Here is a 13,033-nt window from a genome sequence, read left to right as displayed (position 1 = left end):
TGTAGAACTTTCAAATAACTTGAACTAAAACAGAAAAAAGGTGAAAACAGCTAAAGTCACAAAAAACCTCAAGCCTCTCTTTGGTCCTGACCAACGTATAATTGGGTCTATGAAGAGTGTTTTATTCCCTTTTAATTACTAATTAGGTTCTTGCAGCAAAAAGAATGTCGTAAAACTGTTCTTCTTCCAAGAGAAAACCACACACTTATCCACATCCTCATGCAGAAAGCATACAGATCCTACACTAGCATTTAGCATGGTGCAAACTCTCTGAACTTTCTAAAAAAAATTGCTAGAAACATGTAGGTCTAAATGAATTTTTAAGCATTGCAAACATACATTATTAAAACTATTATGATAACAGTGCTTATTTTAAACGACCAGTCTTTTACTCTTTCCTAAACTAATCTAATAATAGGGGGTGCTGTCACTGAGATACCTTTCCTGCCATCCATGGCTTTGAGCATCCCCTGGTAAAAGCCATCGTCTGAAGGTACCCTGGACCTGCCCAGGCTGTCAGTGGAAAGGTTCCTCTGTTTCTGCTGAGTGCTCATTTTTCTCTCAATTTTTTGAGAGCAGTAAAATCAGTCAAAAAGCTTTTCTTTCCTTCCTGTAGAAGATTCCTTTCCTCAAACCTTCTACTACTGCAGTGCCATGGAGATGAGTGGAGTGGAGTGGAGCAGAGCAGTGGCTGGCAGCAGTGTGGTAACTTTCCAGTCAGAAGGTAACTTTCTCCTCAGTTCTGTTCTCTCCCCGTTAGCTCACGTTTCCTTTCTTTCTCTCTGTCTCTCAGCCCAAATGATGCCTACAGGCTATGCAGTCTGGGCCTGTCCCTGTGCTGCTCTGAATGAGCTTTGACTCAGTGTTTGGAGGACATTGTGGGATAGGCTCCACCCCCTCCTCTCACTCTACCATGTCATATTGGTGGGGCTAGGGCAGGAAAAGAGGGAGGAACTTGGAGAGCGAAAACAGAGAACAAGGTGTGGTTGTCAGAATGCTTCATGCACCACCCGCATCCAGTGTACGAGCGCACCTTAGATGATAATCAGTTAAAAAAAAAAAACGTATGTGCTGATACTTATCAATTCAACTATTAGTGAGCTTTCATTGTATAATTGTGTGTTTAAGAGAGTGTAGATGTGTGTGTGTGTGTCCAAGCACAGATGCAATAACTTTTTTAATGACTAAGAAGACAACAATCATGAGTTACTCATAAGCTCTGAAGTGCCAGGAAGGGTGTGGGAAGAGGAGGCTGGTCACTCAGGTGCCTGCATGCTGGTACGATTACTCAGCTACCCAACCCCAACTATCTAAACCACAAACCCCCCACATACACACACACTAAATGCACATTTCCAAGGAAACTACTGTATTTGGTAGTCACTGTCATAAATACAGTTCTTGGTAAATGTATACACTTTTAATATATGCGAGATTGGTGCAGATTTTCCACTTCCATAAGAGGAACTCTAAAGAGAGAAGAGGAATCTCTCAGTAAATTTGGACACATTAGTCAGATCTTCTTAGTTCTCACACTTCAGGTTGAAAGACAACCACAAAAATGCTTATTGCTTACCACAGTATGTAAAACATATTCAAAAATAATAATGGACATAAAATAGGATATTTCTGTCGCAAAAAAAAAACTATGTACTTAAGTCAGCTTCTCTTAAAAAGGCACATTAAGCACTTTTGGCCTAAATTCTGCAACAAAAATACCAATGTGGACATAGTACAGCAACCCTTTACCTAAAATGGGTTTTAAATTAGAACTGTTTAAATATTTAAATACTAGTTCACTTACTCAACTTAAAATGTTTATGGAATTACTTATTCAAATATTTTATTACTGGGTTAATTTGTACTTAAAATAATTACTGGCAAATCAGTTTTTGCATCAATGTAGAGCAAAAATAAAATAAATGAAAACAAATTACAGACTGTAGCAACGCGCTTTACGTGCTCAAAAAGACCATCAAATAAGCATGAAAAATATCCACAGGGAAGCTCAAATTATCAGTGTTAGCAGGGCCAGACCCAGCTTAGCAGGAATACTACAGCTAATGTATCACTTATTCTGTGCTAGAGATTTTCTTTTTTTAACACAATTCTGAGAAATGAGAAAAAAACTAAGAAGTTTCTTGCAATGTCTCAAAGTGTTGAAAAAAAAAGCAAAAAAAAAAAAAAACTAAAAATACTAATAATTATGCATGCTGAGAAAGTATATTACCATCACAGTTGCCGAAATGACTTTTAACATGGGCGATGAAAATGGTTGGGCTGCGTCCCAAATCACAGACTTCTATAACTACTTTACTTTACTTAAAAGTAATGCACCTTATTTGGTAGTGTGGGGTTGGATGCGCAGCCCCTGTTTTTTTTTTTGTGGGCACCACTAAATTTGCAATGATGATGTTCACTATGCAAATTGACATATATTTAGTTATTCAATGGAGTCAACCTAGCCCTATACCACAGTTTCTTCTTAAGGTACTTATCATCACAGGTAATCTGATTTCTAAAGCTTCCTGCACTAATAAAAATACACTACTCATAAATAAAAACATCACAAAATATCATATAATTGGACAAATACTAATAAAACAAAGCTGATCCATTGCAACAGCAAACAAGAGCTGCTGGGTTACGTCCACTCCACCACGCCCGTCGTCGCAGTTCTCCAGTGTGTGTCTAACCTCAGAGGAACGGCTCATTACTGTACCTGTTCAGGCCTGACGCTTGCACAGTGAGTTTTAAATTGTTATAGTGTAAGGGAAAAGCAGTGTGTGAGGGTGTGTTTATTTTATCATGTTTGACAGCTCTGCAGCAGACGTGGAGAGACACACCTTAAATAATGACTTTAGCAACTCCATACATGTGAAGGAATTAAGGAGTGGCAGAAGAAATCCAAATAAAATCCCCAGAAGCAATAGAGATACACCGTCACAACAGAGCCTGTGCTTTCAGTCTGACTGAATAGTTTTTAACTTCCAAAAAGTGAAAAACTGCAAAAATGGAGAAACAAGGATTTTGTGATTGTCTACATAATGTTAATTACTAGTGCACAGAATTTGTCGACCCAAAATGATGTGTGTCGATTAATCGTTTAAAGGACAGACTCCATAATCAGGGTTAATACACATTTTAACCAATCAATTTCCATGATTTCTTCATGATTGCTCCATGCCTTCAAGGCAGATTTTAATGACCATTAGATTAAAAAAAAACAACACTGCAGACATGGACAATAAAACCAAAAATCAACTAAAACTATAATCAAATCTGATTAAAGTAGGTCTTAAAATGAATCAGATAAAATGTTGACACACTGTCTTTAATAATAAAATGTGTTTCAGATGCTGAGAGCTTCATTGTGTAGGCTTGAAAATGACTAAGTTAACTCTGAGCTGAGGTATTTATTAGCTAAAACCAGATTTTCTTCATCGATAAACGGAAACACAAAGATCTGTAGACCAAACTTCCATGACTTTTCCAGAACTTTCTGGGTAGTTTTATTTTTCCAAAAGTTATCCAGGCCTGGAAATTGCTATTTTCGAATTCCATGACTTTTCCAGTATTAACTTTAATGTGGAATGAAGAAAGTAATAAAAGTGCTAGAAAGAATCAACTGTTCCACAAAAAGACCATGTAAAAATAATAGTCTAAGAATTGATCAGAAAAATGATCTAAAATGTAAAACAGAGTTGTGTGATCTGTTAAATTTCTGATGTTTTTTTAATTTAGGATATTTCCTTTTTGAATGTCTGCTAATAATATCAAAGAAAGCTGCAACAATCTAAGGAGGCTTCTAATTAAAAATCAGCCTCTTGAGTAATCACAGATATGAGATATTTAACAGTCTCACACTGTTGATTCACCAATGCATTTTACGACACTGCAAGACATAGCAAAACGTTCCTGTTTAATATAAAATATAAATACTATTTTTGTCAATGCCATTCAGTACAATGTACACCTAACAGAACAGAGTAATACCTAAAGAAGAAACAACCAACTGAGCCTAGACCTAATGGTAGTTTTACTCCAATCAGCAAGCAGTCAAGATTGTCAGAGAAGTAACAAAGTGGAGAAGTACCACACAGGAGGAGACCCTCTTGTGTAATCTTTTGCTACTGTTTGTACATCTCTGTAAATGATGTAATCCCTTGTTAAATTCACTTTCAGGGTTCCCCACCCATTTCCCTCCTCCTCCCCCCCATCCCCACATACAGTCACCTCCCTAGCTGCCTTTGAGTCAGTACAGAGTAAGATAATCATCCAGACAGACACTCAGCCAGGGTCAGCAGAAGAGTCACCATCACACACTTCAGTTCAGCCTGACTGAGATAATACACTGATATGACTAATGAGAAAGCAGATTTGGAAAATGAGTACAAAGGAAACTAAATACTTATTTAGGTTTTGAAATGATAGAAACTAATGATTTGTATAATTAAAAGGTAAAAACACAAACTACATTTATTTTGACTGACTTTACTTGTTTTGACTGAGTGCACTTTGTTGTTTTGGACTTTTTCCAACTTTTCCCCTAGAGTCATTGCCAATTCCCACCCGCTGTCTGAATTTATCCTATCCTACATCTGAAAATCACTCCTTCTCATATGGTTATACCACAGAGCCCTCCTTCAACCCTAAGAAATGTGACAGAGAGGCACTAACTACAGGCTCTCCAGCCAAAGACTAACTCCAGTGAAGCACTCTCATGCAGTCTGTGGAACATCTTGGTCATCACAGCTTTTCTGTAAGGGCACGCTAAAGAAACGTCCCATTACTTGAAGCAAAAGTGCTTATTATGCTGTTCATGCACCACAGGCGGCTCCAACACCAGATGCTCCTTTTTAACAGTAGAAGCTTTCACGTAGGCAGAGCCGACTCATATTCACCGGACTATTTTCAATCCCATGGTGTATCCCCCTCTTGCTGCAGTTGCTTGCGTCATATGGTTGGAAACTAGGGAAACCCCACTTTGCTATTTTAAGACTCAACGGTTAACATATATTTTTCCCTGAAGGCTCTGGTCCAGGATGCAAAAAAAAAAAAAAAACGGTAGCTAAGCATGAAAATCAGTGAACATTAAACAATATATATCAATAGGAAAAAACTAAACTTAAAATTCAACACCATTCAAAAGTTTACAATAATATAAGAAAGTCAGTTGGTTGGATTACCTTTAGCATTGGTTTGGATGAATAATAAATGAAACATATATTATTAGTACATCTATAACTAGTACAGAGTGATCTGAACAGCATTAAGGATGTAACATAATATAATGTAGGTGAGTAAAACTGGAACTGTCCAAATGTAAAATTTGTCTTTGTTTTCTCTAAATAAGCAATCAACAAAAAAACAATGTATCTATAGTTTGACAGATGTGTGTTGCTTCTCACTTCTGATATGAATTTAATCATTTTAAATCTTTGCTTGGCTCATGCTTGGCTTTGCAAAATTATTATTTGTATTGTGACTTCCCTTAACAGAAACATTATTGAAAATGTGTTCCTTTGCTTACTGTGCGATTTTTAGATTAATTAAAACAACAAATTTACTTTAAAAATCACATTTTGTGCATCCCTGCTAAAACTGAGAATGATGATGATCATATCTGATCACATCTCAAAGCCTAACATTTGATGAATCAAATCTACATAGAATTCCCATTATCATTTAATACATTTTATAATTACCAAAGTACACATGATCTTGGATAAACATGTAAAAATGACAAATGAGAGTTTAGTGTCTACTTTACTACATTTCAATTCCTTGGTACAAATTAGTGCAGTACACATTATAACGGTTAGTTTTCTTGTTATTCTACTCTATTACACAGCAGGCAGGCACTTGCTGTACTGCAATTATATTCCAACCACTGTACTCAGAAGGCTCTTTATCATTCTCATCATATTTTCATAGGCTCTGCACAGCAGATCTGCCGTGCTGAAGCTTAGAACTGTTATATAGCAGAATATATTACCTATATTATACTACATCCAATAACCTGTTGTTCTCCTCACATTATAAAAACACTTCCTGATGAAAGAACCAGCAGAAATAGTTCTACAAAGCATGTTTGAATGACAGAAGGTTTCATTACACACATGCAGATGGTTGCAGCATAGTATTCAGCTCTGGAAAAAAATCTGTTTCTGAATCAGATTTACTGATTTTGCTAATTATAGGTATATGTTTAAGTAAAATGAACATTGTTGTTTAATTCTGTAAACCACGGACAACATTTCTCCCAAATTCCAAATAAAAATATTGAGTATTTATTTGCAGAAAATCAGAAATTACTGAAATTATAAAAAAGATGCAGAGCTTTCAGACCTCAAATAATGCAAAGAAAACAAGTTCATATTCATAATGTTTTAAGAGTTCAAAAATCCACTGTAACTCTTGGCATGTTCTCCTCCACCAGTCTTGCACACTGCTTTTGGATAACTTTAAGCCACTCCTGGTGCAAACATTCAAGCAGTTCAGCTTAGTTTGATGGCTTTATTATATTACAGAGGTTTTCAATTTGGTAAAATCAAAGAAACTCATCATTTTTAAGTGGTCTCTTATTTTTTTGCAGAATTGTACGTGTTATCAAATTTACTATAAGTAGACTAACGAAAAAAGAGACAGAGTGATACACTAATTAGGTCTTCAGGTCTTCAAACAGTAAAATTTCACATTCCTAAACAGGGCGTACGTAGAGCCCTCCCCCAACACAGGTGGAGCTTCTCCTAGCCCATCTCTGCCTTGTTTTCCCAACTCGAGCTCTTTCTCTCCCTCTTACTTGTGGCAGCCTGTGTGGAGTTGTCTACCCCACCCAGATGGAGAGGAATGTTAATAAAACAAGGAGTAGCAAGCAGCTCACCTCAGCACAAATGCAAACCGCATCACACAGCACCACACACAGACACACCCTGTCCTTTTCCATTAGAACAAAACACTCCCACTGATCCGCTTACCCTTCAGTAGAGCTGAGACATGTAAGGGAAAGTCATTGTGCACTGTATATTTCAGTACACAGTATAATTAGGCTCACTAACACATAATAACATTTACTTCCCTATATACAACCCATGTTTGTCCTTATATACAACCAGTCCCCCCTCCCTATCTCTTAACGAGTGCCGGAGTCAGTGATGAGTCATTTGCCATGAATATGCACAGGGTTATCTAACACCCTGGGTCAGATGTCCATGTCGTATCAACACAGGATTTCAGGATTAAGCTAAATCATGATTAATCTCGAGCCAGAACAAGGGAGAACTGGCACCACCAGCTGGGATCTAAAATATCCTGGAACTGCTGTGCTTGTAGATTCTCAGCATGGAAAATCCCTGTCTGTCAGTCAGCTCTGCTCCTTTCAGAACTTTCTACTCACTGAGACTCACAGAAGACTATGAAAAATGGACAAAACCAGAATACTGCCTGTTGTCTCCCTCTAATGGAGAGAACTAAGAAGATCCTTAACAGACTCTCTGTACATATACTTTGGGAAGTGTATTATAGCTGAGAGGGAAAGAAATATACTGCCTGAACAAAAAAAAAAAAGGTCACACTCTAATATTTTGTTGGACCACCTTTAGCTTTGATTACTTCATGCATTCACTGTGGCATTGATTCGATAAGCTTCTGCAATGTCACAAGATTTATTTAAATCCAGTGTCGCGTTAATTTTTCACCAAGATCTTGCAGCAGCATTGATGATGGTAGAGTCTGACCAACCGCTGCAAAAACTCTTCTCCAGCACATCCCAAAGATTCTCAATGAGGTTAAGGTCTGGACTCTGTGGTGAACAATCCATGTGTGAAAATAATGATCTCACGCTCCCTGAATCATTTTTTTACAATTCCAGCCCCATAAATCCTGGTATTGTGATCTTGGAATATGTCCGTATCATCAGGGAAGAAAAAATCCATTGATGGAATAACCTGATCTATATTCAGTATATTCAGGTAGTCAGCTGACCTCATTCTTTTTTTTTTTTCTTTTTCTAATTTTTCTCATTTTCTCCCCAATTTACACGGCCAATTACTCAACCCACTATTCAGGATTCATTAGGATCACTAGTAATGCCCCAACACACCAGGAGGGTGAAGACTAGCAAATGCTTTCTCCGATACATGTGAAGTCAGCCACTGCTTCTTTTCGAGCTGCTGCTGATGCAGCATTGCCGAGCAGTCAGCGCGCTTGGAGGAAAGTGCAGCGGCTCGGTTCCGATACATCAGCTCACAGACATAGTCGCACCGCTGGACCACTCAACTCCCCCTGCTGACCTCATTCTTTTAGCACATACTGTTGCTGAACCTAGATCTGACCAACTGCAGCATCAACCCCATATCATTGACTTAGTTAAATGCATGTACACTTTATAGATAAATTGTTATAAAGTTATTCAGGCTGCAATCTGAAGCTGTGTGGGGTGGAAAATGCACATTTGCTTCTTTCACTTCAATTATAGTAGTTATAGTTTTGTTGTAAAATGCATCTTTTAGAAATGGGTATGTTTATAATTGTGCAACATGTGGCACAAATACTTCCTCCTGTGGTATGGTTTGAGTGACCGTCTAACATCATTTAATCTCAGGGTCCTGATCCACACTGAAGAACCTCTCATCTAAATATTAATTGTGAAAGTAATGTATAAAAAGTATATACAACAAAAACGACTTTATTCTACCACTAATAATAATAATAACAACAAGTGATGGTAGTAGTAGAAATAATACTTATTTAAATACTGTAATAGGAGTCATTGGATATCTGAATCATAGTAATCCACCACAGTACATGTGTTTCATTCAACACTAGATGGCGACACAGTACAGCCTGCCATCCAGTGATAAGCTGTTGATTCCACAAGAATCTACTCATGTATGTGAACTCTGCTGGGCAGAGGTTATATTCACCTTACAACCATATTTTCATGTTTTTCCTCAGATTTAGTATGAAAATATTGATTGTTGGAAAAAAACAGGATGTATGTGCACATTGGTTGGTTTTCTGCATTTCATTAACAGAGGCCTCTATCACCAACAGCTTTAAGCGCATATCACATCACTGTCCAATCAAAAACAAATGCAAGTCAATGTAAAAAAAAGTTTATTTCAGGTAATTTTGAAGAAAAGTGTATTAAGTATATTTACTAAACATGGAAAAGTACATACTTTTTAAAATTAATTAAAAAAACAACTTATAGCAACTTAAGCATATTTCAGTTGTAATTGAGCTATATTTAAATACAACATAAAAAAAACATTAAATAAAACTTCTGCAAACAAATACACTTGAAGCATATTGTAAATGTACTACTTTGCGTATTGATGCAAATATTGTGTACACCTTAATGCTACTGGACAAAAAATACACTAAAGTGCACTTTAAGCAGTATTTATATATATTATATTTATATATATTATATATATATTTTTTTATCAGCATAACATACAATTTAAAACATATTTCTTAAAATGACATTGTATGAAAATACAGAGAAAGTATATGTAATGTGTATTTTCATAAAGTATTTTACAATTAAAATGCACTTATAAATAAAATGCACTCTTTACCTAATTTGAACATTTTTTATTGCTCTTAAGTATAAGTATTCCTTTTCTTAAGGGCTATTTAAACCTGTGTGGCTTCACACAAGAAAATTACAGTTTATGACTCCTCTTGCAAGTTACAGATAATGACTTTAAATCATGCATTTAGTCGAAGGTGCAAAGTGATCGCTTTGTCTTCATTATAAAGCTCATTATATGTTTATCTGGATTGACCAGTTTCTCATACTTGAAACATGACATGAAACATGAGGCAGACAATAGTGCAGTAAATGTAAAAGACTGTGTGTGATTAAGGTGGTTGTTTGGACAACCCTGTGATCTGAACTAAATGAAAATGCATTACAAACTAAAAACACTGGCTAAAATATAAATGTCACATTTTTGTTTTTGTTAAATATTAAATTCAGCAAATAAACAGAAATGGGGCTTCATATTGTACATATTGTACATAAACTGGGGTGCCAAAACATTTGCATACAATATCAAGCAAAAACACACATACTTCTAATAAGGCAAGAGTCTTTATAAAAAAATCCAGAAATGCTTCTTTGTGAAACTCTTTCAATAACAAACTTCACAGTATTTCATACAAACCGATGGGTAGGGCAATATAGCCACACAGTTGGACCATCTCAATATGAGTTCAGGGCATGAACAATGTTCAGCTAAAGCTATAAAAACAAACACATAAATAATGTAGTAAAAACACAGCTAATAAAAAGTATTCGCTCCACATTTCAACAGACAGACGTTAGAGTTCAGTCTACAGTTTGTTTGCTGTGTGTTTATACGTGTAGGCTAAGCCCTTGGTCAACACCTACCCAGCTAGAACCCTCCCAATGCCCATATTTAGAAAGGAAACAGAAGCTCACCTGCGCAACACATCTTACTGTATAGAAGTCTGACCCTCTCTCCATAGCTTATCTCCTTCACATATACGTCCCTGTGGAGGTAAAGTCCCGCAGGATCTACGCTGCATGATGATGTAGCATTAGCAGGGTGCTGTGCCATCACAACAAGAGACTTTGCACTTTATGGAGTTTCCTCCTGCTGTCTCTTCCACACACAAAGACACACACAAAGACACACACACACACACACACACCCTCTTTCATTTGTCCTCGGCAGACAAAAAAGCGATACCATCCAATAGAACATCAGTCTGTGGTTCACGCAATAGACGTTTTATAGCTGTGCACAAAAGAAGAAAGCATTACGGCTCCTTTTGAAATTGAACACTATTTAAGAAGTCAGTTCAAATCGATTAAGTAATTACAATAATTAAAGGGGTGGGTACTTTGATAACAATTTTTTTCTAAACAAATATAACATTTTCAGCCAAAAATAACATAAAATTTTATACAATGCCTGAAATGGGGGTTAATGAAGTTTAGCGGTTGCTCTGTGTGTAACAGCAAGCCATATTAAAAAAAGAAAAGAAAAAAAAAAACGGCAGTGTGTCGAGTCTTTTGAAGTATTGTACGTTATTCAAAGTAGTCTGATCTGAAAAAACAGATGCAGCACCCTTCTGAAAGCTTTACTGGATCCCTGGGACGTCTCTCCATAAGTCGTTATAATAATTACAACCGCCTAACCTGTCATTTCCTTCAGGCAAGTCACGACAAACTGTGCTCAAGGCAAATACATAGCCTGGAATGCTCAGATCTACGTGACATGTAAATTTCGATGATATATTTGAATCATATACGCTCAACCGACAGTTTAATTTTATTTTTTCAGTTTATTTTTTCATGCACTTACAATAAGAGATCTTTGTGAGTCTTAACTATTTGAACTTTCAAATTAATTTTAATTAGTTCACGTTTCTCAAAAGGAACAAGACATTTCTTTCAAGGTAGGCCTCAGGTATGTCTGCTGGAATCTGTTTAGGACTTTAGGCAAGTTTTCACAATTCTGAATGGATGACAGAACTAGACAGTGGAGAGAAAGCTGTGATGATGCCAACAGACAAAGACTTCTCTGCTTTTCTCAATTACAAGGAGTATTACTATTATTATTATGTTCTCAGAAATTCGCTCATAAACACAGACATCGCCACACACAACACAAGCCAAATAATGCATCAGCCTTCCTATATGGAGGAGTTTTTTATTATTAATGCACTTTAATTCAAGTTTAAAACTACAAATTCGACATTTTGGCCTCTAGATAGCTCTGGTACCTTAAATACATGATATGGGATAAATTGGACACAGTTTGCTTGTGCTTAAATTCAGGTTATGGGTTAAATGAGCTTTGTCCTGAAAGTGTTTTGAAATAACAATAATATTAAACTTCTTAATAAAATTTACCCACTCAGTGTCAGAATAAAACAAATGAATATATATATATATATATTTTTTTTTTTTTTCGAACAGTGTGTATGTTTTTGTAAAAGTTTGTAATGGGTTGCTCGACACTAACAGCAGGTCAAAACAAAGGGTAAATATACTGCCATAATTAACTCTCTATCTACTAACCTTGACCAAATGTACAAACTTAATCTATCCTATCTCAACTATGAACATATTTACATCTAAACAATCACAGACACCCTTTTTTAAATCCTTCAGACTGGTCAAACCTTACAAAACATATGTGGTTTAATCTCAGGGTTTTAGTGTGAATGCCCCACATGTGGATGACTTATGACTACAGTGATTAATGCAAAGTTGTGCAAGCTACAAAATAGACGTTGCAACACAATAAAGGGCCAAAATTTTACAGTTTTCTTGCGTATTACTTCAAACCTGGTAGTGTCTTAATCATATGATTAACAGTGTGAGTGTTTGCAATACAATGCAAGCTAGAACTAATAATCATTCTAAAGCTTAGTCACTGTGGCTAATGTTATTTTCACCCTCGGCACAAATGGACAAATGGAGATGTACTGAACACTAAACTGTGGAATATCTGTGTTCTTAAATAAATTTAAGCATTTTATTTTTTTTTTTCATTTTCGTTCAAACAACTATTGCCGACCCCTGGTCTATGGATTAGGCCAGCATTGGCTTTCAAAGTGTTTCAAAGTGGCCATGTTTTGATATTTTAACTAATAAATTTCACTTAAATAGTTTCACTAAATGTGTAGAAGCTATATATCAGTCAAAGACGCACATCTTTTTGTAAAGGCCAGCTCAGCATATCTCTTTCATATACAGAGCTAATTGCAACAGCCAGTACTCAAAGGAACTCAGAGGAGTTTCCAAGACCAATATAACACCCCTGTGTATGGTACTGATTTAGACTCACTCAGAGACACAAGGTTTCTCCATGTGCACTCTGTTCATCTGTTCTCTCTGGAACTTTCCAACATCCCTTCCCTTTGCAAAAAAAGTATTTTCCATTAATCTTGATTCTAGATTGGATTAATTTCCTATTATTACAGGAGAACTGAAGGAGAGCTGATCAAGTAGTGTCTTGGCTATTTAAACAATCATGTTTGAACA

At 36.2% G+C, this 13,033-nt stretch overlaps 2 protein-coding genes across 8 annotated transcripts in view; both read right to left on the bottom strand.

The window, feature by feature from the left end:
- The window catches only part of macf1b (microtubule actin crosslinking factor 1b), a 108,839-nt gene extending 100,273 nt beyond the window's left edge, over nucleotides 1–8,566 (bottom strand). Inside the window, exon 1 of the mRNA XM_049480552.1 lies at nucleotides 8,556–8,566. The gene's annotated coding sequence lies outside the window, so the exon portion shown is untranslated. The remainder of the gene's footprint in view (nucleotides 1–8,555) is intronic.
- The window catches only part of plecb (plectin b), a 208,070-nt gene that overhangs the window by 53,207 nt on the left and 141,830 nt on the right, over nucleotides 1–13,033 (bottom strand). The window contains exon 1 of one of the 7 annotated variants that reach the window (XM_007257280.4): nucleotides 440–852. The exons of the other annotated variants lie outside the window; for them this stretch is intronic. Coding sequence (XP_007257342.3) covers nucleotides 440–554 — 115 coding nt within the window. The 5' untranslated portion in view covers nucleotides 555–852. Of the gene's footprint in view, nucleotides 1–439; nucleotides 853–13,033 lie in introns of those variants that run through there. 7 annotated transcript variants of the gene reach the window in all.

Source organism: Astyanax mexicanus, chromosome 6 (genome assembly GCF_023375975.1).
Source record: "Astyanax mexicanus isolate ESR-SI-001 chromosome 6, AstMex3_surface, whole genome shotgun sequence".
NCBI lineage: Eukaryota > Metazoa > Chordata > Actinopteri > Characiformes > Acestrorhamphidae > Astyanax > Astyanax mexicanus.
This window is presented reverse-complemented; position numbering and strand designations above follow the sequence as displayed.